The sequence below is a fragment of the Lethenteron reissneri genome, chromosome 50, assembly GCF_015708825.2.
Source record: "Lethenteron reissneri isolate LAM-NWPU_2019-01 chromosome 50, ASM1570882v1, whole genome shotgun sequence".
NCBI lineage: Eukaryota > Metazoa > Chordata > Hyperoartia > Petromyzontiformes > Petromyzontidae > Lethenteron > Lethenteron reissneri.
Genome location: NC_083828.1, coordinates 7,133,274 through 7,158,792, shown reverse-complemented (window position 1 = coordinate 7,158,792; position 25,519 = coordinate 7,133,274). Strand labels below are relative to the sequence as shown.

General features: G+C 49.1%; 1 protein-coding gene across 5 annotated transcripts; it reads left to right on the top strand.

Annotated features, from left to right (window-relative positions):
- Positions 1 to 3,665: 3,665 nt before the first annotated feature.
- On the top strand, positions 3,666 to 24,020 carry LOC133355120 (uncharacterized). Of its 5 annotated transcripts, none has more exons than XM_061572428.1 (14): positions 3,666 to 3,748; positions 4,933 to 5,411; positions 6,488 to 7,228; positions 8,318 to 8,588; positions 9,063 to 9,196; positions 10,488 to 11,236; positions 12,117 to 12,345; positions 12,721 to 14,416; positions 16,115 to 16,222; positions 16,865 to 17,012; positions 18,933 to 18,992; positions 20,691 to 20,780; positions 21,348 to 21,448; positions 21,733 to 24,020. In XM_061572428.1, exons 1-14 carry the CDS (start codon positions 3,717 to 3,719, stop codon positions 21,848 to 21,850), a joined length of 4,956 nt encoding a protein of 1,651 aa, XP_061428412.1. In that variant the 5' UTR covers positions 3,666 to 3,716; the 3' UTR covers positions 21,851 to 24,020. The 5 variants fall into 5 exon arrangements, with proteins under 5 accessions (XP_061428412.1, XP_061428411.1, XP_061428414.1 ...); XM_061572427.1 differs by having other exon boundaries at positions 6,485 to 7,228; XM_061572430.1 differs by lacking the exon at positions 3,666 to 3,748 and adding an exon at positions 3,796 to 3,945 and having other exon boundaries at positions 6,485 to 7,228.
- Positions 24,021 to 25,519: the final 1,499 nt, after the last annotated feature.

Here is a 25,519-nt window from a genome sequence, read left to right as displayed (position 1 = left end):
GGGAACTTAAAAATAGTTAAACTGTGGGAAATCAAACATAACTTTTCCCATGGATAGACTCCACTATGGAAAAATGGAATTTCCACCACTGCATCAGGGATGTACAGTAAATGGGTTCAAGCCGTCTGCGTTTAATTAACGACGTAACAGTAAAGTGCACACTTAGAGAGGTGCGTGCATGAAACGTTGAGAGACAGAGGAAGACGGTGAATCAGACTGAAATTGTTTGTTAATTCGTTAAAGTGTATACTTCGTATATGTGCGTAAATTTCAGAAAGAAAAGAAAATAGTGATTTTAATTCTACAACTTTGCATCATAATCGGAACGCTCAAACCGACATCAATCCTCTAGCGCCCTGTTCCAGCGAACACTCTGACACCAAATGTCCACAGAGACGTGCAATCCGCAAAGGGAGTTAACACGATTTCGCACCAATGACAACCACACACAACATCTTAACAACAATCAGCCAAGACCTCGACGTCACCTCGCCGTCGACTCAAGCACCGATCCCATCCCTTCTGCTGCTGTCACCGTCCTAGGATCTCACCCCGATGACGGGAGAACGCTGATCGTGAACAGAGTGGAGAAACGCGGACGTCCAAAATAAACATCCTTCTCATCATTCCGGACTCAAACATCATCATCATCATCCTCCACGCACCTCCTCCTTGGCTCTGTCATTCCTCCCCGAAGACACCGGTGGCGTGGCCATCAACCCCATTAGAACATCACCAGGTCGAAGTGCACATCTCCTTAATGATTTTGAAAATCAAAGACACAGACGCAGTAGTGCAGGCATGTCCAAAGTCCGGCCCGCGGGCCAATCACGGCCCGCGGTCAGCTTTGGTCTTATAATGTGTTAGTTATGGCTCGCCAGCTGTCAGAATAAATACATCATAAAACTCATGGAAATTTCAGGTATTCTATACAGTTTGCTCAATGTTATCTGACTGAATGAAAGGCAGAATTGCGTTTTTAAAGTTGTTCACGTCTGCCTGAGTGGCTCATATTTGGTTACATTGTCATTTGAAAAATAAAGGTAATTGTGACAATGAAAATTGTTTTATAACAATGTGTATTTCCACGTAACTTTTGTGGTTAAAACAATGTCAAAAGGAACTATTGGCCCCCGGGCATCTTCACTTTATCAAATGTGGCCCTCTTTGCAAAAAGTTTGGACACCCCTGCGGTAGTGCGACTGTGGCCATCCAACCCAACACTGTGGCCCATAATAATGAACGGCTGTAGGGGAGCAGCACAACGACACGGAGTATCACCTGAAGCCTTCTCGTGGCGAGCAGACCTGGACATTGGCCTTAAGATCCTGAACCATACTGCCATACGGTTGACCGGTTATTGTTTAACAAACCTAAGCGCGAAGCGTGTGGCGATGTTTTTTGAGAGAGGGGTCCTTTACCCGTGAACGTCCAGCAGTGCAATCTGCGTTAGTTCTACCGGACATGTGCGGGCGAAGAACTTCATGGCTCATCAGATTCCTCCAGTATAAATACGTATTCTGATTCTGTGTTCAAGCAAAGCCTGATCTCTACTGATGACGGACGTTAATGTCAAAACCGAACCACAGTTTTTACTTGTTTTGAACTAACGTTGCCGTTAATGGACTCCTAGAATAATCCTCTTTGCGGCTTATGGGATATAAGACTAAAATAATAATAATCAAGTAATGTTTCATTTGGAAGGGCAAATCTCAGATTGGAAAGTCTTCCTTGTTCCGCTGGACGTCTGTGAAAAAAAGCTTTACAGCTCATCGGATTCCTCTCAAGTATAAATACGTAGAAGGGAAATAATAAAAATAAAAATAAAACATAATAAAATCATTCTCAGGACGTTTCGGCCACAACGCAAGCAGCCATCCCCAGGTGAAGACCAGGTCTGACGCTCTCCCCGACAGACCTGGTCTTCACTTGAGGACAGCTGCTTGCGTTGTGGCCGAAACGTCGTGAGAATTATTTTATTATTTTAATTTTTATTATTTTATTATTTCCCTTCTACGTGACTTTACCGAAAGAACCAAGAAGATGAATCCCTGCAGTCACGAAAGCTTTAAATCGAAATATAAATACGTATTCTGATTCCGAGTCCAAGCAAAGCCTGCCCTCTACTGATAACAGGCGGTAATGTCCACACCGGACCGGAATTGTAACTTGTTTTAGAACTAACGTTGCTGTTATTTATATTCTTAGGTTTTTTTCGGTAAAGTCACGTAAGTAAAAAATTAAAATTAATAAAAGTAAAATAAAAATAAAATATAAAAATCACGACGTTTCGGAGGCAACACAAGCCTCTGTCTTCAGGTGGAATAGTCACAGCACGACAGCACGATAGCTGTGACTGTACCACCTGAAGACGGGGGCTTGTGTTGCCTCCGAAACGTCGTGATTTTAATTTTTATTTTATTTTTATTTTACTTTTATTAATTTAAATTTTTTATTTACGTGACTTTACCGAAAAATCTAAGAATATTAATCCTTGCAGTCACGAAAGATTCAAATCTAGAATTAAGTTGCTGTTATTATTGATGCACTCCCAGGATGACCCACGGTGTGGCTGATGGCACGTGTCACAAAAAATAATAATAATCAAGTAATGTTTAATTTGGAGGTACAACTCTCAGATTGGAAAGTCTTCCTTGTTCCGTTTTATAGTTCATCGGATTCCTCAAGTATAAACACGTATTCTGATTCTGAGTTCAAGCAGAGTCTGACCTCTACTGATGACAGACGCGGAAATGTCCACACCGGACCGGAATTGTAGCTTGTTTTAGAACGAACGTTGCTGTTATAATTATTGATGCACTCCCAGAATGACCCACGGTGTGGCTGATGGCACGTGTTACAAAATAATAATCAAGTACAGTAATGTTTAATTTGGCGGTACAAATCTAATGTAGGATTCCTCCAGTGTAAATGAATAACAACTTGTGATTTCTGAGATTTGCGTTGGCTTGAGTGACGCTCAGCGTTCTAGATTTGAAGCTTTCGTGACTGCAAGGATGCATGCTCTTCGGTTTTTTCGGTAAAGTCACGTAGGGGGAAATAATAATAATAAAATAATAAATGAAAATAACTAAATTAAATCACTGAGTGCATCAATGTAGTTATTTTCATTTATTCTTTTATTTTATTAAATTAAATCACTGAGTGCATCAATTTAGTTATTTTCATTTATTATTATTTTATTTTATTATGATTCATGCTCTTAGGTTTTTTCGGTAAAGTCACGTAGGTAAAAATTCTTATAATAAAATAAAATAAATGAAAATAACTAAATTAAATCACTGAGTGCATCAATGTAGTTATTTTCATTTTTTATTATTTTCTTTTATTATGATTCATCCTCTTAGGTTTTTTCGGTAAAGTCACGTAGGTAAAAATAATAATAATAAAATAATAATAATAAATGAAAATAACTAAATTAAATCACTGAGGGCATCAATTTAGTTATTTTCATTTATTATTATTTTATTATTATTACCTACGTGACTTTACCGAAAAAAACGAAGAGCATGAATCCTAATAAAATAAAATAATAATAAATGAAAATAACTAAATTGATGCACTCAGTTATTTAATTTCGTTTTTTTCATTTATTATTATTTTATTTTATTATTGTAGGTGAGGGTGGGGGGGTTATAAAGGCGGAGCCGGGGGATCTGCGAGGACCAATAGGATTACGGCTGTGGCGTGACGTCATGCGACGAGTAAACAGCCGCGGCAGGAGGAGGTGGGTAAGGCCGATGGCCATAATTCACAACAATTATCGTGTAATTGTATGCGTTCGCTAACCAAATCGTACACGCACGCGTGCGGTTGCATGTCTGCGCTAGAGGAGGCAACTAGCCGTGCGTCGCGAGTTTGAGTTTTTTTTAGTGTTTTCATTTTATTATTTTTTTATTGCGGGATTGACGGTCGAGGCCTAAGGTGGGTTGGGAAAGCCTCGCTCTGGCCTAAGCGGCCTGCCGCCGGGAGAGGCGCGGTCGCCCCGGTTCCCAAACGGCTTCCCTTAGCGCGAGTTCTCGCCCACCGGGGCGAGGGAAACTCGTGTATCGTTTATTCGAGACGTTTGCATTGGAGACGGTGTAAAGGGGGATTGGAAATGGGGTTTTTTTTGCCCTAAAGTGTAGTCAAAATGGTTTGCACAAAAGGGCGAATGATTCTCATGAGATCGGTATTTGTGCGATAATGCTACGTAGGAACATGGTGAGATGAGTGCATAATATAGTGATGATTGCAAAGTCATCGGATATGGAATGATATTGATGAATGTGTAGGATGAGGTGTATGCTCGTAGATGATTATGATGAGTTGGCCGGATGTTGAACTTCTTTCGCGCCGTACGTAGCCAACCGTGAAAATCTCGTACCTGTCAACCCACACGGTTTAACCGTATTCTTGTTGGGGGAAATTGAGTTGACAGGTCCATACGGCGTATGGACCTTATTTTAATGGTTTTATAGGATGAACGTTGAGATTTCTAAGAGCACGGGGTGACCAATAGGGTCCGAATTTGTCTGTAATAAGGTAGGGACTGATAAGGGGTTGACAGGTATGACATCGGAAAGTTGAGGATAGTCCTTTGTATGATGCAGTATATGGTATATGATATATGGGATGATGGTGATGATTGCATATGATAATGGCGATTAATGCATGTGTACGTATAAACCCTAGTTTGCAAGGCGTAATTATTTTCCATTACTGTACCTCCATCATCTATAAATGATGAGATGAACGCAATTTTTAAAGAAAAATAGTGGAGGCCGGAAAACCATATATATATTTCAGCAACGTGTAAAAGGCACTCGGCCTTTGCGCATAATGAAAATAAACCACCAGTAGTTCCTGAAGAAGTGCATTGTGGTCCTAATGCCATAGATCACCATTAAAATAAAGTTCTCTTCCTTTCAGGGCTGGTCTCACAATGTGCTCTGCACCACCAAGCACGGTGATTTCGTGCCCTGGCTTCTGCGAGCTGTCCCCACCACCATCTCCTCCACCACTTCCGTTTGTGGTTCAAATTCCGGACGAAATTGACCCTGATCATCTAACCCCATCGGAGCTTCCACCACCACCTCCTCCTCTTCCCAATCTTCCACCTCCCCCATGCCATCGTCTCAGTTACCATAACGGTGCTGGCGATGATGGCGGTGGCAACAGTGGTGGCGGTATCGGTGACGGTTGTGGTGGTGGAGATGGAAGCTGCGACAGGGCGGTGGCTTCCCGTGGAAGTGAGGCTGCCGAAGAGACCGGGTTTATCCCAGGGTCCAGATTCGGGTGCCGCGCTTGCGATGCCGCGGCCGATGGAGCTGCGAGCCATGAGGCAGCGAGGCGAGCGGGCGGTGTCGACATGAGGTCAAGGGACCGCCGTGACAAGACCTCCACCACAGGTATAAACTAAACTAAAAAACTTAACTATTTTTTATTTTACCAGGTAAGGCGCACTGAGCACTGTAGCTCTTTTTCAGAAGTGACCTGGCCACAAATTGATAGCTCAACGAAGTGGCTTATCACCTGGAAATTTATAGCAGCCAAATACTCGAAACGCATGTTTCTAAGGTTATGCCAGTTCACAGCCCATACAGTTAATTCCTGATTGTGGAAATATCCTTTTTAAGGATGAACCATGCGAAAAAATAAGTAAAATGTTTTATTTTCATGATGGATTAATTGTCTGATTTTAACTTGTCAAAAGTCAGTGATTCGGTGCCCACATAACTGCAGACGAGCAAACAATTATGCAAATAAACTGGCTAACAAGAACAAAAAAATCGTACATAATGCGTTCTGTAACGTTTTCCAGCATTACGTTGTTCTGAGTAGTATTTAATTTGTGATAAAAAAGTTACCTTCCAAACCGTACGACGAGACGTCACAGAGTGCAGGCTGTGTGATGTCACACACAGAGATGTCACTGGGGAGCAAGGCATGTACATGACATGTGACAGCTGTGTTTTATCGCCAAACAGCTACGAAATCGCTGATACATTTTACAGTGTTAATGCATTTTTCTAAGCAAAATTTACATACGTTTTGCATTTGTGTTTTTTTAACTTTCAAAGCAAGGTTGTAAGTGGTAATGCATTGTCAGTCTTGTTGTGATCATTCAGAACATTGTGAACACAAAGTTGCGTAAAAATGTATATCATTACGCAAATTAATTGTGCTTTTAACCTGGTATCTTAAGTTTTCATCTGATTAAACAAACTACACTAATCATTACATTGTATCGCATCACACTGAAGTACATTACACTGTTGTATCACATCATATAGTGTAGACTTGAAGCTTTCGTGACTGCAATAATCTATATTCTCTGGTTCTTTCGTTAAAGTCACGTAGGTATAAAGTAAAATAAAGTCACCTACGTGACTTTACCGAAAGAACCAGAGAGTATCGTATAGTGTTGCATCGTGTATTGTGCTGTTGTGATATGTTTCTGTCTGGTGGGGGCTCCCCATAGCAGCTGGACGAGGAGAGAGCTGGGGCCAGGAGGAGCGCCCCAGCCACATGGAGCGATACCTGGCACTGAGGCGCAAGCTGGAAGAGGTATTGAGTGTGCGCAATGAGCCTGCGGCCGGTGGCGGTGGTGGTGGCGGCAGCGGTACTAGTGCCAACAACACCAGCAGCAGCAGTGACACTACTAGTGACACCAGCAGTAGCAGCAGCAGTGAAGATGAAATTATTTATGAAGATGGCCACTTGTACACCAGTGCCGGAGTGTGGGGCGGACACTGGGAGCAAGGGGCCGACGGAGTAACGTTGGCAGAATCGGCGGCAGCGGCAGTAGAAGCAAGGCCAGTTTGGACCATAATTGATGATCCTGGCAGTACTGGTTGCCGAGATGGAGACGCATCGTCAACCGAGCACTGCGTAAGCAGCAGCGGCGTCTGCGCTGGCGATGACGATAACGACGACGACGACGACGCCAGCTGGGCGGCCGTGACGCGCGGCTGGGGCAGGAGCCGCAGCGACCTGGGGCTGTCCCAGGCGCGGTTGCAGGGAGCGGGAGCGAGCGAGGAAGTGAGCGGCGGGGGTGGTCGCAGGGGCAGCGCCGGTGACCAGGCGACGCTGTGGGTGTACCGGAGGGAGGGCGCACGGGATAGGCTGCTCTCTGATGATGACGAGGAGGACGAGGAGGAGGAGGACGCCTTCCACACGGCTTCGGGCGGCAGCGACGGGTGCTCGTGGGAGCATCGCGAGCGAGGTGGCTGCACGTTATATTTTGCGTTCGTCTTTTTGGAAAGGTCCGTGGCCTTGTCGCATTGGAGTTGTTGCACCACTCCTGTGGGTTGTAGGTCACAATATTTTCCATCACTCTGCACCTGTTTGTGTTGGTTGCAGTGAGACTCTGGGTTGCCACAGAATCTCTAATTGCTACTTGACTCTTTAATCACCTGCCATATAACCATGCCTACACGCCTGAACTGTATTTTTAACTAGGTGAGAGCCTCATTATTGTTCATTCACTCATACAGTTCGTTTATAAGCAGGTAAGCGCCAATTTACTCTTAAGTGTCTCATCAAGCAAGACCTGGTTAAAACAACATAATATGTTAAATATGATAAAAGATCAATGAAACTGCAAACACCTCTTGCAAAATGATAAACTTAATTGGGGATTTTCAAAACCTTAAATATAACTAATAATTTTCAATAACATTTTAATGAGGTAGTAGGCTAGGTTCAACAGCCCTTAATAGTACTCTCTCACAAAGAATATACAGCGCAAAAATAAAACCACTGTCATAGTCATTGTGAGTCGCTCACCATCAATAGTCGGAGCATCTGCCCGGTTGAACGAGCAATGGCCGATGACACGGCCTAGCGGTAACACGCTCGCCGCTTCCTGTAGATGTTCACGGTTCGAATCTGGCAGTCACCCTGGTTAACACCGCAGGTTTAACATCCGTAAAAATAGGTGCCGTCTGCATCACAGTGGACGTTAAGAGTTCTCGTGACGTCTTATGCAAGATTAGGCCATTGTGTGCTCGTGCCAAATTAGATAAATTACCTGCCACTTATATGTATCTTGAACTTCTTTTGCACTGCACATAGCCAACCGTGCTAACATTACTCAATTGAAGTATACATAGCAATGATCACCCCCTGCTGTGAACGCTTGGCAGGACCCTCCATACAACAGTCAATAGGCTTATAGAGGCTTTTCTGGGCAAAGGTGTTTAATAATAATATTGTCTTTTGATGCACTAACCAACATTTTAAAATTTTTTATAAATGTTGCTAAATAATTAACTGGGTAGTCAGGTTTCCACATCCTCGCTCTCTCGCACAGACGAACTGGCACTCGCAAACACTGAAGACGAGTTGCTGCTGCTCCCACCCGGCCCCGAGACGTCCGACCAATCGGGCGACTGCGCAATTTGCGCCAGTCGGAGCGCGGCTTCCTCGCCGGCAAATCACGGCATGCCGTGCAGCCTGTTTGCGGCGGATGGTGGGGAGCTCGCCGCATCGGAGGATAACGGGTTTGACTCCATTCCCAGTCTCAACGAGCCGTTTCTCGATCGCACGGAAAGCTTTGCCGACGGCGGAGAAGTTTCGTCCGGGTAAGTTCCAACTTTCGCGTTATTTTTATTAACAGGCTGCGTGGGAAGTGTGCTTCTTGGGAAGCCTTGTACAATTTCAACTGTGTTAAGTTCACAGCAACACAAACGTATCGCAATGGTGGTTCAAATATATACGTAGAACGTTTCAGCCAATTGGTGTATAAGTATGCAACAATTTCGCTATGTTTGTCATTAACACACAATATTAACGTAACCACAACTGCCAACTGCACCAATAACACAACCATCACCACCACCAGTATCACGGGATCGGCACCACCATGGTATTGTTGTTGGTGGTGGTGTTGGCCTCTTTTTGGTGGTTGTGGTGATGATTAAGAGCCACCCGCTGAATTTATTATTCCAAGACCAAATAAACACACCACCATGAGCCCCGATGACTTGCTTGAAAGCTCCCATTGTCAATGATGCTGTCACTGAGGATTTGTTGTTTTATTTTGGTGGTGGGAGCAGCAGGAGGAGCAGGGGGAGCAGCAGTGCCAATGGAGACATGGTGGGGCACAGCCTGCCCTGGGCTCCATGCCCCAACGATGTTCTCTCCCCTCCCGGCGGAGCCACGGGGGGACCTCTCCATCGACCATGTGGCGGTGAGGAGGAGGAGGTGGTGTTGTTGGTCGGGATTGGATTGCAGAAGTGGTATTTTTTGGTTGGTGGTGAAGATGTGGCCAACATCAGTGACGTGTATCTGACAGACCCCAGGCCCTCCCCCAGGTTTACTTGGCCTTAAATGAGTGCCTGGTACAGCGTGTTAACATCACCACCAACAAAACTTGCCCCAACAGTGTTTCAGGTAATATGGGCATCGGTTTGTATATATGTTGAAGTTCTTTCGCACTGTACGTAGCCAACCGTGCTAATGGGAGGTGCGGGATAGTGTTGATAGTGGTGGCAGTGTTGTCGGTAAAGTGGTATTGTGGTGGTGGTGTTTGGGGGTGTTGTGATGATGCTGGTGGAGGATATGGTTGTCATGCTGCCCGTACTGTTGGTGTTGCTGGTGGTGACATGATTCGGCCTCAATGAGTACCTGGTGCGGTGTGTAAAAATAATCGCCACCGGTGCTGGCCACCCACCCCCTCCTGTAGCTTGGCAGCCTTCATTGGTGCTCGCTAACAGCGCTTGCCCCAACAGTCTGTTTCAGGATGTACGGGGGGGGGGTCTTTGTCATTGGTGACATGATCATGGTAGACACTGTGATGTTTGGAGTGCTGGTGTTGAATATGGGGCTGGTGGTACAGATGTTCATGGCGTTGATGGAAGTGTTGGTGGTAGTGAGGATGGTGTTGGTGGTGCTTGTGTTGTTGGCGATGATGGTTTGGTATGATGTTGGTTGTTTTTTTTAGTGGTGACCTGTCATAGTGGTGGTCATAGTGGCCTGGGATGTGACCCCAAGCTATGGGTCAAACGAGTCGTCATTATCTCTGTGTGGTCGATAAAATGAACACCACCCTCTAAGAAGCTGCTACGCGTGATGCGTGAAAGTGGAATTTTCACCACCGATTCAGAAGTATTAATGAATCACAGAAGTTGTCACGATCATCGTAAAAAAAAAAACTCTCATTCACAGCCCTTTACCAATCCATTGATGGATGAAGACCTCTGCACATCTTTTTCAGTCATGGGGGTCGTTTGGCCATACTTCACCACCCTGCTCTGTTAATTGGTGAAGGGGTGGAGAGGCTAGGTCCTGCCATCACCAGGCGCATCACCCTCGGGAGTGTATTATATACAGGGGTTTCCAGCCTTCAGAAGGCAAGGTTTCGGAGTGGCCAGCATTCCATTATGATTTTGTTTATCGACTCATCGTCCCGGCTGTAATTAAAATGATAGGCTAAGTAGCCACCGACCAGGGTGACACCCTGTCCCCCCTTGCGTTTGCAGATGAGGCCGAATCTCCGAGCGCCGGTCAATGTTGCGCGGACTCCTCCCACGACTCCACCCCGAACGCCTCCCCGTCGCACTCCCAGCCGCACGCGCCGCCGCCGCACTCGCGCCTACGCCACCACCACTCGCACCACCACCACTCGCACCATCACCACCACCACACGCACCACCACCACTCGCACCACCACCACCACACGCACCACCACAACGCGCAGCGCCACCCTTCCTCCACGCTGGCATCATGGCTGCGTCAGCCGTTGCTGGTACCGGAGATTCCGGCGGTGGCCGCACCGCAGCGGCTACCGCCGCAACCGCCGCAACCGCCGCCGCAGTTGCAACCGCCGTCGCAACCGCCACCGCCGCCGCCGCCACCGTGCTGCGAGTTGTGGGTTGCCGCCGCAACCACCGGCGCCGCGCAAACGCAGCCGACTGTGGCTCACCGGAGCCACCCGTACTTCAACGCGCTGGGCGGCGTCGGTGGCGGCGGCCACCACTACCACCACCACCGGGGCGGCGTGGGGGCCGGCGCCTGGCGCTCGCCACTGCCGACGTCTCTGCCACCGTTGCTGTTGGTGCCGCCCATTGCCCCCGCTCCCTTCGCCGCGATGCAGCCCTTGGACGGCACCATGGGGTTTAACGGATACTCCGTGCTGGGTCTCGGGGGTCAGCCGGGCCCGCCCACGGGCACCGGTGGTGCTGTCGGGCGCCTCCGCAACGCAGCCTCCAGCAGCGTCGGCGCCAATCAGGTTCGCTTGTGGGTGGACGTGATGGAAGCAAAGGGATCGGGTAGGTTGGGCGGCTAATAAATTACTCTTCAAGATTGATAAAACGGGTAAATAATGAAGCGATGAATTAAATTTCTCAGCCTGAAAGAATATTATACGAAATCTACTTGTATTGCACTGCTTACAGGTCAAAAAGAAAATATTTTGAACGTTTGCAGAAGATATGTTATGTCGAAGCCAGCCCAACCGATATTTACCAGCATGATAGTGCATCGTGATTTTTTTCTATTCTAGTTGTCTTCCCCCATACATGCTTCATCACATGTAGCTCTCTCCTCTAGAGCCTCTCCCCATATCCCTCCTCTCATCCCCACCTGTAAACGAAACCACGTAACCTGTTGATCGCTCTCAATACGATCCTGCAACGATGCCCAGATCACCCTCACTAATCCTCAACATCGTCCAATGACTCTCCCATCTCGCTCCACTCCGCTCCATTCACTCGACGCTGCTCCGGCAACCGAAGCTTTTCTGCTGCCCACACAGTCTGGAATGCTAGCCCCCTTCCACTCAAGCTGTTGACTTGGTGCCCCTGTCTGTAGGCGGAAGGCCTTCCTCTTCCCCTCTGCCTGACTGCGTCATCTCTTCTCTGTATTTTATATTTTTTACTCATACACCTCTTTGTTTTTCCGAGATGCACATCCAACTACTTCGTGCAGCGTCTAGAGATGTGCTTACATTCAGGTTCCCCATAAGTCCGAAGTTGATCTTACATGACAGGCTCCAGAGAGATGGTGACAACTCGGAAGGTCTTCATTCAACAGTTGATTGTCCACGGCTGATGCTCGGCCACAATGATAATTCCAGCTTGTATGTTAACCGCTTTTGTTCACATTTTCAGGATATGACGGATAGTCCCAGTCGTCGCTCGAGCCTGGACCGAGCCCCAGCTGACCCGGTCTCCTCGGAGGGGCTGACCGCATTGCCGCCCGATGGAGCCATGCCCGCTCACCCGGCGCTGTCGTCCGAGTGCCCCTCTCCACTCGTGCACCGCAGCTTGTTCAGCCAGGCGTGGGGACCGTCCGGCCTCTCTACGCCTTCAGGCACAGCCATGCGGCGTGTCGCCCACTGTGAGTATTACCACCGCCACCATTGCGACTGCCGTCACCATCACCGCCATAACCAGCACCCGCCGTCTTAGCCACCGCCGCTAACAATTGCACCACCCCCTCCTCACCACCGTCACCATCGTCACCGCCATTACCACCACCCATCGCTAACGCCATGAGCGATTCTGCTGTAGGCTGGGTGATGTCTGTTACCTAAGATGTTCGCAGTCTTGGATGATTGTTGTTTGTGGGCCGCTACGAAGGGGCAGGCCTCAAATGGCTGTGGGCCGTATGGCGCACAGTCTCGAACCATGTTCGCCCCTGCCCGTGTACGCGTACAAGTGAAGTGCTTGGCTGTTCCTCCCCTGACGCTTCGTTTGTGACTCCCGCTTGCAGGCAGCGCATGCGCGCGTCTCCCCTCCCTGTGCGTCTCCCCATCGCATCGCCGCGTCTGCCCGTGCTTCTCGTGCCCTCCAACCCCGCCGGGCGGCTGCGCCGCTACCTCCGCTCGTGGGCGGTCATCCCCGGCGGGAGCTGTCGACGGGGCCGGCGAGACTCGCCGCCTTGACGACGATACCGCGACCGCAACGACCGTCGCCGCGACAAGCGTGACTGCGGCGGCAGCAAACCAGGTGCCCGCTCAGCCGCCGGAATTCTTCTCGCTTCCTGCCTCGCCCGCTTCGCCCACCTCGCCCGCCTCGCCCGCCTCGCCGCGGGGCCGCCGGCGGCAGCAGCAACTGCTGGGGCGCTGCTGTCACCAAGCGAACTGCGCCATCAGGCGCGCGGTGACCGCCGGAGATCACCAGCAGCGGCGCCGGCTCGCGGCAGCGCGTCGATCCTCGACCCCCGATCCCTTCTTCCTCTTCGACGCAAACGGCGAGGAGGACGACGATGAAAACGACGATGACGAGGACGACGACGTGGTCGTTGACGGCGCTGCCGCTTCGGCCGCGTCCACGCAAGCGTCGGACGCAGTTGGTGCAGGGACCGGTGCTGCTGCTGCCGCTGACGTTGCGGTGTTGGTAGCGGCCACCCGCCAGTTGATGGCGAACCGCGTCGAGCGGCTCCACCGCTGCTGGGAAGCAACCAAGGCGGCGCTGGCAGTGGCCACCGACGTGCCACCCGACACCGATGGCGCCGCGGAGTCGTCGGCATCGGCGTTAGGCTGCGCCCGGCCTCCGACCCCGGTGCCTGGCTTGGATGAGGTTCAATTCCCGGGCGAGGGCGACGGCTCGCACTTCGACTTCCCGCCCCTGCCTCAGGAGCTGCGGGCGGAGCCACACGCGCGGGGAAACGGCGCCGGCGATAATGTCGGTTCGTCGACGCTGCTCCACTCTACACCCAAGCGGCGCTGCGGCTTCCGCTGGCCGTCGACCACGGGGGTGGCTGGGCCGGCGGATTGGGCCAATGCCTGCCAGCGTTTGCCACGCTCCCCGGCGATTGGCTACCCATTCCGCCGTCGCTCAGCCGAGCCATCTGATGTTTTCCTGTCAATGCCGCCGCCGCCGCCGCCACCACCGCCACCACCGCCGCTGCCGCCACCACCGCCGCCGCTGATGGTGCTATCCGCGTTGGTGAGGAGTGCGGCGCTGGGAGCACCGGTGGAATTGGCCAGCGCTGGGGAAGCCTCGGAACGCCAGCCGCCCTTCGAACGTGACGGTGCGGACGGGGCAAGGACGACCAGCTCGAGCTATGAACCGATTGGTGGGCGCCTCCCGCAGTACATGCAGTCCGAGTCGCAGGTTCTGGGTGGCAGCTATGATCTCGCCCTGCCACGAGCCCACTTCTACCCGCACATGGCATCCTTGTACCACCACCATCACCACCACCACCACCGCCACCATCACCACGGCCACATCCAGCAGCAGCAACAGCATCAGGAGCAGCAGAGGAGCGGAGGGGATGGCCAGGCCTTCGCGCACCACACTTCGATGAGAGGGCACGGGGCGGCCGATGCACGGCTGTCTTCGCACGTCTCGTATGGACAACCCATCTTCGTGGCGAACGGCGGCGTGCCGGTGCCGTACTACGTCCGCCAGCAGCAGCAGCAGCAACAGCAACAGCAGCCCAACGATGATGGCGATGGTGTCGGGTACGTGGGCGCTTGCGCGCGAGCGTTGGGGACAGCTTGGGCACTTTGAGTGGTGGAGACCATGGTCGTGACTGCAGCTGCTGCTGTGATAGCAGTGAGAGTGTAGCCACCTCCATTGTGAGCTGTGGTGGTAGCTGGCCGTGCCTGCCATTGGCCGGACGTGCTCTGCAACCGCTGCTGCTGCTGCTGCTACAACAACAGCACCGTAGGTCAACCAATTATGGCTGTAAGTCGGAGCTAATTAACGTGTCTACCTTTTTTTGATAAGGGAGAAACAATCGCCAATGGTCTATGTACATAACTTTCAACCGCTTCATCAGTGCCTACCTTATTATAGACCAATTCAGACCTTATTGGTCACTCCATGCCCTTAAAAATCTCAACGGTCATCCTACAAAAGTCCCCATCACAAGGCAGAAACACAAAAAATAAAAAAAAAATTCCCGTATTTAAACGGCTGTACGCCGTATGGACCTGAACTAAATTTGCCTGTACAAGAATACAGGTAAACCGTATGGTTTACCCGTATGTAGGACACACGGGGGCGGGGAGTTGGATCTTTATCTTTGATTCATAATATCGTGCAGGTACGTCAACGTTTTAACGATAACCCTCCACCACCCGACGACAAAGCCAATCAAATCAAGTTGTCACACCAAGGGCAAAAATATGCCGACGGATTTTGGCTTTTCGGCAAGCGGGAATGTCGAGAGACAAGCAACATTTTGACAAATTTCGATTTAAAGCTTTCGTGACTGCAGGGATTCATCTTCTTGGTTCTTTCGGTAAAGTCACGTAGAAGGGAAATAATAAAAGAATACAAATAAAACATTAAAATAATTCTCACGACGTTTCGGCCACAACGCAAGCAGCCGTCCTCAGGTGAAGAACAGGTCTGTCGGGAAGACAGCATCTGAATGAGTCTTTCCGACAGACCTGTTCTTCACCTGAGGACGGCTGCTTGCGTTGTGGCCGAAACGTCGTGAGAATTATTTTATTATGTTTTATTTTTAATATTTTATTATTTCCCTTCTACGTGACTTTACCGAAAGAACCAAGAAGATGAACATTTTGACAGTTGCGCTGGAGGTGACTTTTAACGGCATCGTCAGGCTTAGCTCGTGATGCAGGTCCTTTAAGTAGGTGCCATGATGTCATCAGAACAGGCACGCATGATGTGAACCGACTTGGTAGTTCGAATTGATTGCTCGTTGTGATTGGCAGGCTACATTCGTGTAATAAGATGACTCTATTTAGAGGTTGGTGATAATAGGCTTTTGTTCATTATATTAAGGTATTGAAAGCCTGCGTGTGGATGCATGTCCCTGTGCGGGTAAATGTCTTTGTGTACGTGTGGATGTGTGCGTGTGTTTCTCTGTGCACCTAGCCTGGCACAAGTGCCATGGTTACATCTTTGCCACTTAGTGCCGGACCGTGGTGGCTGTTATTTTTATTGTTGTGTACATGTGTGCATGGGTGTTTGTATCTTGTGTGTGTGTATGTGGCACAGTAAGGAACACGGGTGGTACATCTTCCAGTCATGTCAGTCCGTTAATCCACAACGCCTGAGTTTGTCCCGTGACCTGCCAGTGAGCCTCAAGAGTGTACCTAGCCTGGCACGAAGCGGCACGGGTGACATCACCGCCGCTTAATGTCATCGTTGCCGTGTGACCGTTCACCACTGTCTGGCTTCCGCAGGGATCGCGACCGGGAGCCACCGCTGTCCGTGCCGCGGTACCGCGCGTTCCCCCGCACGAGTGCCGCGCACCGTGGGGACGACGCGCAGGCCACTCGAGACGACTCCAGGTGACGCTTCGGTGCCGGTGGCGGTGGGCAGTGGCAGCAGCGGCGGTTGGCGCGCTGCGCTACGAACCCGGCGGCCCGAGTTCGATTTTCGTTCGCGGCCAACACCGGTGACGGTTATCTGAACCGGTTCTGGGCTGCTCCTAGTTTGACTCTGCCTCAAATGAGTGCCTGGTGCGGTGGGTCAACATTGCCTAATGGGGAGACAAAGGCGGTCGGGCGTGGTGCTGGCCACCCTCCCCCTCGTGTGTCTTGCTGGCCTTCATAGGTGCTCATTTAAATGAAACTTAACAGCACTTGCCCAAAACGTCTGTTAAGGCTATAAGGGAGGGATATTTGTCTTTGAAGTTGGTGGGGATGGTGGTGGCAATGCTGGTGGTGTTAAAATTGTAGGTGGCAGCGCTCGTTTTGTTGCCGATTCAGTTGTGATGTTGGCGATGATGACGGTGGCTTGCGGTGGTTGCGACAATGTTCGGCTTGCAGGTGGTGGTGGTGGTTATGATTATGAAGTTGTAAGAAGTGGTAATGCTTATAGCTTTGAGGATGATGACCTTAATAACGATAATGTAAGCCAACTGCTGCTGCAAGCAATGACTGACGACGATGATTTTCACGACGCATTGCGACGACGATGACAAACCGCAGGTCTCGCGGCGAGGCCGACTTCCATCACGCCGTCCCGCGCACCGTCCTGCCGCTGCCGCCCCACTCGCTGCTGCGCTCCACACGTCCCTCCCCCGTCCGGGTCCAGCACTCCACGCTCGGGAGCTCCTCCTCCCACCCCTCGCCCATGGTCAGTCGATAAACATTCGTACGGCGCTGTGCGAGCGAATGGCCACCGATTTACGCAGATATTGGCCAATCAAAAAAAAAGGGGGGTGGCGTTTCACACGACGCTATACCAACCAATGGGATATTGCTCGATGCGTGGGATCACTTGGAAATGAATACACGCAGTGATTAAACCTCGAGGGATCGATACTCTAACGTGGCTGTCGCCTGAATGTCCCGAATCGATACAATAGACACCTCCAAGTCGGGTTCCACAAGACCATATATTGGCAGAGATGCACCGCTAGGGGCAATGCCAAAGCCTGCTTCCTTCCATATATGGGCAGGTGGCTTATCGATGATTTCGTCGGGTGTCCAACTTTATTAATAAGACTCTTGATTTGAAGCTTTCGTGACTGCGGGAATCCATACTCTTTGGTTCTTTTGGTAAAGTCACGTAGGTAGAAGAATAATAATAGATCACGACGTTTCGATCGCTACGCAAGCAACCGTCTTCAGGTGGGAGTGGTTGCTTGTGTGGCGATCGAAACGTCATGATCTATGATTATCTTTTTGCCTACTTGACTTAACCGAAAGAACCAAAGAGTATTTAATAATAATCAGGTGAAGACGGCTGCTTGCGTTGTAGCCGAAACATCGTGAGAATTATTTTATTATGTTTTATTTTTATTATTTTATTACTTCCCTTCTACGTGACTTTACCGAAAGAACCAAGAAGATGAATCCCTGCAGTCACGAAAGCTTTAAATCGAAATAATTATATAGCGCTTTTTATTAAGGATCTCAAAGCGCTGTACAGGATGCAGCAGCAGCACCCATACACTGGGCATGAAAATAATATAAATACATTTTAAGAATCCATTTACTAAATTAACTAAAATTTCGATTTAAAGCTTTCGTGACTGCAGGGATTCATATTCTTGGATCTTTCGGTAAAACATGTTTTATTTTTATTATTTTATTATTTCCCTTCTACGTGACTTTACCGAAAGATCCAATAATATAACTAAAATTTCATAAGTGTAAGTGTATAAATAGGGTTTAAAGCACATTTTTTTAATGTCCACAGACTGCATTATGTATTACAGCGCGCGCCACATCAATAAAAGCATCTCGAAGCCCTTTACATTAAGTATCGACGAGTAGAGAATGCCAGTTACCACCTGGCATTTCGTCACGGGCAGCTGAGTGGGGGGGTGGGGGAAGTGTTCTGGTCGCTCACAGGTCAGGGAAACCACATGCCCCTGTCTGGCAATTTCGATCCACCAAATCCAGGCATCTAAGCGTACCAAGGACAAATCTGCGTTCAATGGGTGATCGAGGTTTCAGTAGTCAGGTACCTCATTTGTAGATTGTCTTATCCCAGTCCATTAGGGACGCTCCATCAGTCGAGGTTTTTAAGGCTCGTCTGAAAACGCATGTATTTTCTCTTGCGTATCAGTCTTTGTACTCTTAGTTTAGTGTTTATGGTTTTTACAGGGGTTGTGTTGTAAAGCGCTGTGAGGCCTTGTGTGAATGGCGCGATATAAACTTGAGTTTGACTTACTGTGTTGGCACCGCTGAGATTCTGGTTTCAAATGTTGGGTTTCATCCAGCCTTGATTAAACCGGGTTTCTCTAGTATAGCGAGTTCATCGTCTCAGAGGGTAACCAATGACTGACATAGAGGCTCAGAGACACACCAATAGATGAACATAGACACACACAGACTCACCTAGACTTAGTCGTGAATACATTGGGCTCTCATGTTTAGTGATTTGATATCACCTACATATTGCTTCAGCCGGGTTCTCAAGTCTCGTTAATTGATGGTTTCTACCCGGTCACCAATCGCCTATATGAATCCCCATTGTGTCCGCTGTGTCTCTGTGTCTCCCCTGTGTAACCCCCCCCCCCCCCCCGTGTGTCTCCTGGGTGTGTAGCTCGGTTTACCCCGGGTATTTATGGCGGAGATCCTCACCGTGCCAAGGCCGGAGCTGGAGGTGAGGACATCGGAAATTGTGTTGATGAGTTGGGGGGGGAAGGGGTTTAACTTTTTCTAGGATGAAGACAAATAGACAAATGTATACACTTGGATTTGCAAATCTTTGCTTACACGTGTTTGTTATCGGAGGTATATGATCAGCTCTCCCGCACCTCCGATTAGCACGGTTGGCTACGTACTTTGCAAAAGGAGTTCAGCATGCATACATAGTATATGACATTTTTAAAGCATTTGAATAATTTTTTTTAAAGGAGTCTCCGAAGCAAACCCTCGTTTATGAAGAGGTAAGGCTCAAAACTATGCTGTACAGATAGGTCGGCAACCTATTTGTTGTACTATCATTCATTGGCACCGTGCAGTAGATCTGCGGGGCTTGGTAATTCACTCACACAAATAATGTCGCTCGCGTTGACCGAGGTTCTTGTAAGTTGCGGCCATGGCCTGCGTCTGGCTCTCGGGGGGTCTCGGGAGTGGCCCACCAAGAGGTTTGGCCCGCACAGAGATGTGGTTCACGTATAAAGACATAAAATTTTGATTTAAAGCTTTCGTGACTGCAGGGATTCATCTTCTTGGTTCTTTCGGTAAAGTCACGTAGAAGGGAAGTAATAAAATAATAAAAATAAAACATAATAAAATTGTTCATTCAGACTATGTCGCCTCGACGGACCTGGTTTTCACCTGAGGACGGCTGCTTGCATTGTGGCCGAAACATCGTGAGAATAATTTTATTATGTTTTATTTTTATTATTTTATTACTTCCCTTCTACGTGACTTTACTGAAAGAACCAAGAAGTATAGAGACATGCCGATCTCCTAATACGGTATTTTTAGTTGGGTTAGATCTCGTTAATGTAAATGTGTCGTAAACCCTACTTGCACTCGACACAGCCAAACAGTAAGGGTTTGTCACGTGAACAAAACGTGCCAATTAGTTACCATCTTCTTGGTTCTTTCGGTAAAGTCATGTAGAAGGGAAGTAATAAAATAATAAAAATAAAACATAAAATAATTCTCACGACGTTTCGACCTGAGGACGGCTGCTTGCGTTGTGGCCGAAACGTCGTGAGAATTATTTTATGTTTTATTTTTATTATTTTATTACTTCCCTTCTACGTGACTTTACCGAAACAACCAAGAAGATGAATCCTTGCAGTCACAAAAGCTTTAAATCGAAATTTAATTCGTTACTACTTCAGCACACCTGTGTGTTGAAGAGCAAACCTAAAACATCAACAGTTTGAGCACCTGCTTAATCAGGCAATTGACAGAACCCAAACAACTTTATTACGAGTAATGTTGGTCGTGAAAGCCTGCGTGTTAAATAGAGATACCGCTTGGTTCCATGAAAATGAGATGAACAAGAGATAGAAATGAGAGTGTTGTGAGAGGTTCACAAGAGAGAGCCATGCGACATCTGGAGACGAGAGCGGCGCGTAACACGACGGTCACACGTACGGACGCCATGGGCAGCACGTCGCCACGTGCCCGTCATAGTGTGTGGCGTCACGTTGCCCGCCAGGACACTCCGATTTGATCTTGTTGTGGCCCACTGAACTGCTTCTCCGATTAGCACAGTTGGCTATGTATGGCGTGAAAGAAGTTCAACATCTTTTTTCCACCGTGTAAAAAAAAAAGTTTGATGGCCGCGAGACGTTGATGATGATGCTGCTGCTGCTGCTTCGGTTCTGTTTTGCAGGACCTGATGAATTTTGACTTCCAGTTCATCCTGCACGGGGCGTCTCAGAGCACGATCGAGTGGTACACGTGCGCGCACAAGTACAAGAAGGTACAAGCGCGTGGCGGCTGCTGCTGCTGCTGCTGTTTCGCCCGGTGGTCAGAACGCTTGCCAACGAGCCAGTTTGCACAGAGGCAGCAGTTCAATTCCTGCTAATAGATATTTGTGCTGCTCTGTAATGGTTGAAATGCAATGCTCCTTAAATTTACTGTAATCCCATCACGCTGAATCCTTATAATTTAATGAATTAATGCCCTGGTTTAGTAGTATTGACAGCTGTTAAAGAATTGTGAAAGGTTTTTCAGGTACCACCACACACACGCACCACACACACACGCACACCACACACGCACACCACACACACTTTTGTATGTATGTAAGTTGAACTTCTTTTGCACCGCACGTAGCCAACCGTGCTAACGCCACACACACGCTCCAAAGACAACACACACACACAACACGGATTGATCATCTTGCCCTGGCCAGACATGCGTAGAATCGTGATCAAAAGAAGTCGGGTATGGTGATTCATTACATGAGTTGTGCAAGTTCAAGCAAAGGCCGGTAATGTAGTTTCACCACCCCCCCTTCCAAAATAACCCCCCCCCCGCCTCACAGCTGAGGCCTCGTAAAGAGGACAAGAGGCCAGACGGCGAAGAGAGCGATGATGAGAAATGCACCATCTGTCTGTGCGAGCTGGAGGACGAGGAGGATGTGAGGTTTGTGAATTGCCGTTGCTTGCTCTTCCTTTATATATTTTGGCACAGCACAGCGCCGCTTATCCCACTCGCTGTGGACTGATTGTACAGGTTGCTCTGTGAAAAAGTCAGATGTGTGAACATGGATGGAACATGAAAGGTGCATCACAAAAACTGCACTGGGTGTGGGCGGTCAGTTGGTCAGGATGAATTTGTGACCTCAGATATTCAATGACCGGGGAAATCTCTGCTGTGTGCCCCCCCCCACCCCCCATGCCTCATTCTGCCCCTCCCTGGTGGTACAGGAGGCTGCCCTGCATGCATCTCTTCCACCAAACGTGCGTCGACCAATGGCTCGTCACCAACAGGAAATGCCCGATCTGCCGGGTCGATATCACAGCTCAGCTGCCCGTGAAACCCTGATCAGTTCGGAGCATCATCCCCCCCCCCTCTTCTCTGCCCCTCCCCACTGCCCCACTCCCCACCGCCCCACTCCCCACCGCCCCTCTCCCCACCGCCCCTCTCCTCCGACACACGAGACCCACAATGCGATGAGATGCCTACCTTCCTCACTGCAGTGCACACACACCAGTAGTGTAGTCCTACCCGTACAGCCCCCGTTGCGTGTATACAGCCCGTGCGATGATCCACTGCTGGACGACGGCCTTGCCCTCGTACAATGCGGGTCGTCGGGGTTATTTGACCGCACTCCCCCCCTCCCCTCCCGCTGGTCAGCGCGGGTCGGTGAAGGCGGGGAAGTCTGGTTGGCGCAAAGGAGGACGGTGCAAGCCGCTTCACAAAACTGTTCCTCGTAAAAAGCTGGTTTGGGAGAGGTTCAGTTGTAACCCGTCCAGCATTTGAAACGGTTTGGTCAAAGCTGCTGGGCGAGATCCAATTATTCCACGCGACGAGGGCTGTTCGGTGCAGACGCAGCGCGATGCACCCATTCGTCCTGTAAGGACAACGATGATCACGCGATGGAGCTTGTGGATCGCCGGTTTTCACGCGGTGTCTGCGGTGGCCCGGTAACCTCTGTTCACGACGACGTTTTACAAAGAACCTGTTCTCCCGCATTGAATCGTGATCTGTGAATCGCAACGATTAATCGAATCGCAGGGCAGGTGAAATCGATACGCCGCTGCTCCTGGCGTAACTCTCTTTATTGTCGCAATCCTTGCACTGGATATTTTTCTGACCTATTATGATCTCTCGAGGAGATGGTATCTGCCATTGATGTCGTTTCGTATATTTTGCACTTGCATCCCTCTGCTGCGTACACGCACACCTGCTTGGCATTCCGTCGTCGACTTTTTGCTTTCCTGCCTCCCACACTTTTGAATTTACGGCACGCTGTTTGTTTTTGTCACTCGATTGTACGATATGCAGCCATTTGAATAGGCGTAGTTAACCTACTGGATTGTTTTGCATTCGTTTTAACGTTGGCATCAGAATGTTTTTTTCTTGTTATTTTGTTGAAAATAATCTCACCCGTTCTCTAACAAGGTTGACCAGATGATCGATAGAAAGGCCAGTAAATAATGAGGTCTTCAGACGATGAACAAATCCTCTCAAGAGGGTACAGATCTATCTGTTACGTGGTCTTTAGAGACGAACCACTTATGATCGGCTCTTTATACAACAGAATAGACAAACCAGTTCCTGATTGAGCCTCTAGACAAATGTCATAAAAAAAAAATCTCAAGTAGGCCCTAAATTTGCTTTGCCGTTTCTGCGGCTCCCCTCGCGTTGAACGAAGATCTCCGATTTTCATTGTTTCGCGCACAAAGGTGGGAATGATGTAGAAGCAAAGTTTGATGTGTTTTGAGGTTGAGCAAGTGCTGCTTTGAACCTTCGCAAAGCACCCACGGTGATCGAAGTTAGACATTTTGCGGTGTTTCATGCTGCGCCCCTATAAGCTGAGCGCAGGTTGGGATATTTTTTTTTCCCCCGTTAGGAAAAAATAATTAAGTCATGGTTTCTTGCATGAAGACCTTGCGCTGTTTTTGAAGCACGTGTTCATTTGGTGCTTGCGTCACGTTTCGGTTTCGCGTGACGTTTTCGACTCCCATGACGCCCGCAGAATTAACAGTTATGTCACGCAGCAGCTTTACGCTGAAAATGTTAACAACAAAAAATCGCCACCCATCGGCTTGTTGCAGGGAGAAACCTCTACACGGCACACGTGCAGCCCATTTGTCAGACCACTGCTGGATGAGGGCCTTCCCCATGCCTGTGTGGGTCGTGGCGATATTTGACCGTACTTTGCCACGCTGAAGTACGGTAAACGCAGGTGGCATCGACGCGAGAGCTTCGAAGTGCAGCAAAAAAGTATCCTGCTGCCCACCACATAGCTCCAAAGCAGCCTATAACACCTGTTTTGCATGGTGGTCACCCATCCAGGAAGCAACAATAGTCTAATCCTGCAGTACTTTTTGCGTTGATCTTTTTTTTTTTGCAAGCACATCGGTGCAATAGAGTCTGTGCAAGTTTGTGGTTAGAAGAAACGCAATAATAAAAACATGTTTAAGGTGAAAATAACGTTACTGTAAATGGCTCATCTTGCTGTGAATACAATAACATTTTCCTCAATATAGTTGGAATGGGTACACCACATCCCTCACATGTAACAGGTTTGTTTTTGGACAGTGGACCCATCAAAAGTGAACAAAAAAATGCATTGTAGTCCTGAAGCTGAGTGCGCACAGCAATGATTCTTTGGTGTTGAGCTGCATCCCCATGCCGTGCAGGTTCCCGTAATAAAGTTCAACACAGCAATGCCGGCACCAGATCTCTGTATGAATCAACTCCTGCCGCCCAAACACATGCCAAACTTTCAAACTGTTCTGGTCAAACCGGACAGGTGGCCACCGTAATTAAAATCAGATATTGTGGGTATGTTTTGACACATTCCTGCGGAGGGAGCTGGTAGGAACGTTGGGTTGCTCGGTCAATGGCGGCGCGGTGTATTCCGCAAATATGGCCGACTGAGAGGGTGGGCACAAGTCGGCGTGAGTAGGTTAAACGTTGAGTTTTATAAGAGCACCACGGGGTGACCAGCCCCTCCCCACCCAGCCCCACCCCTCCCACCCAGGCCCACCCTCCCCACCCAGCCCCTCCCTGCACGACGGACGGACACAATCCCCTGTGGGCTGGTGTCACCAGGAGGTTCCTATCAGTATAATCATAGCTGTGTGTTGCCACTGGAGAAACAAAGGCAGCCAGGTGTGGTGTTGGCCACCTAACCCCTTGTGTGCCGTACCGGTCTTACAGCTGAGCGAGATGCGGGGAGGAAGTGGGTGAGCTAGTGGAAGGAAAGAGGAATATGGAGAAACAGAGATAAATTGGGATATCCAGTACAGATAAGGCAAGAGAAAGCTGCGAGACAGGGCTCTATAGAAGATGAAACGTTTTTCTCTGGCTGGGAGGGAGGGCTGGACAAACATTCAAATGACGCGCAGGTTGCTCAGTCTTACCCAGGGCGCACCACGGTAAGAGGAGTCAAGGATGCAATGCACGGAGAAAGCACGGAGAAGGACAGAGTGGGAGAGGAGGCCGGGAAGAAGTCCCCACCATGAAGATGGACAGAGGAGGCCGAATGGCACGGCTCAAGACGAGCGAGGGGGCGGAGACGCACCGGGCCAGAACTTTATCCAGCAGTGGATTTGGCAAGGGCCGGATAAAACAGCACTACCCACCGTGACCCACAAACCCGAAATGAATGAATGGCCAGCTTCACGTTATTTAACAGACGCCAGTTTAATGTGATTCACAACCGCGTTGGGAAAAGTACGCATGCCCGGCGGGGTTAACAACGTATACAATACACACATCCGCTGTACAACTCGCTCGCACTCAACTCTCATCCGACACCACGCAACTCACTCGTCCGTAACTTGGATTTTATACACCACCCGAAATCGTCACGAACATGACAGCAGTCAAAACTTTCAGGTAATTCATCCGCTACACACTGGCGATCGTGACTTTGACAGAATTTGTTTTATGATGTTGCAGGGCTAGAGCTGAAATTTGTTACAAGATGCAGGTTTTTTTTTTGCTTGCAACTTGGAAAGTCCATCTATTTGAAAATGT

Excerpts from the sequence above, each read along its gene's own strand:
- LOC133355120 (XM_061572427.1), top strand. The coding sequence starts at position 3,717 with ATGCGACGAGTAAACAGCCGCGGCAGGAGGAG. Across the intron at positions 5,412-6,484 it reads TGACAAGACCTCCACCACAG|CAGCTGGACGAGGAGAGAGC; the intron begins GTATAAACTAAA and ends GGCTCCCCATAG. Across the intron at positions 7,229-8,317 it reads GTGGGAGCATCGCGAGCGAG|ACGAACTGGCACTCGCAAAC; the intron begins GTGGCTGCACGT and ends TCTCTCGCACAG.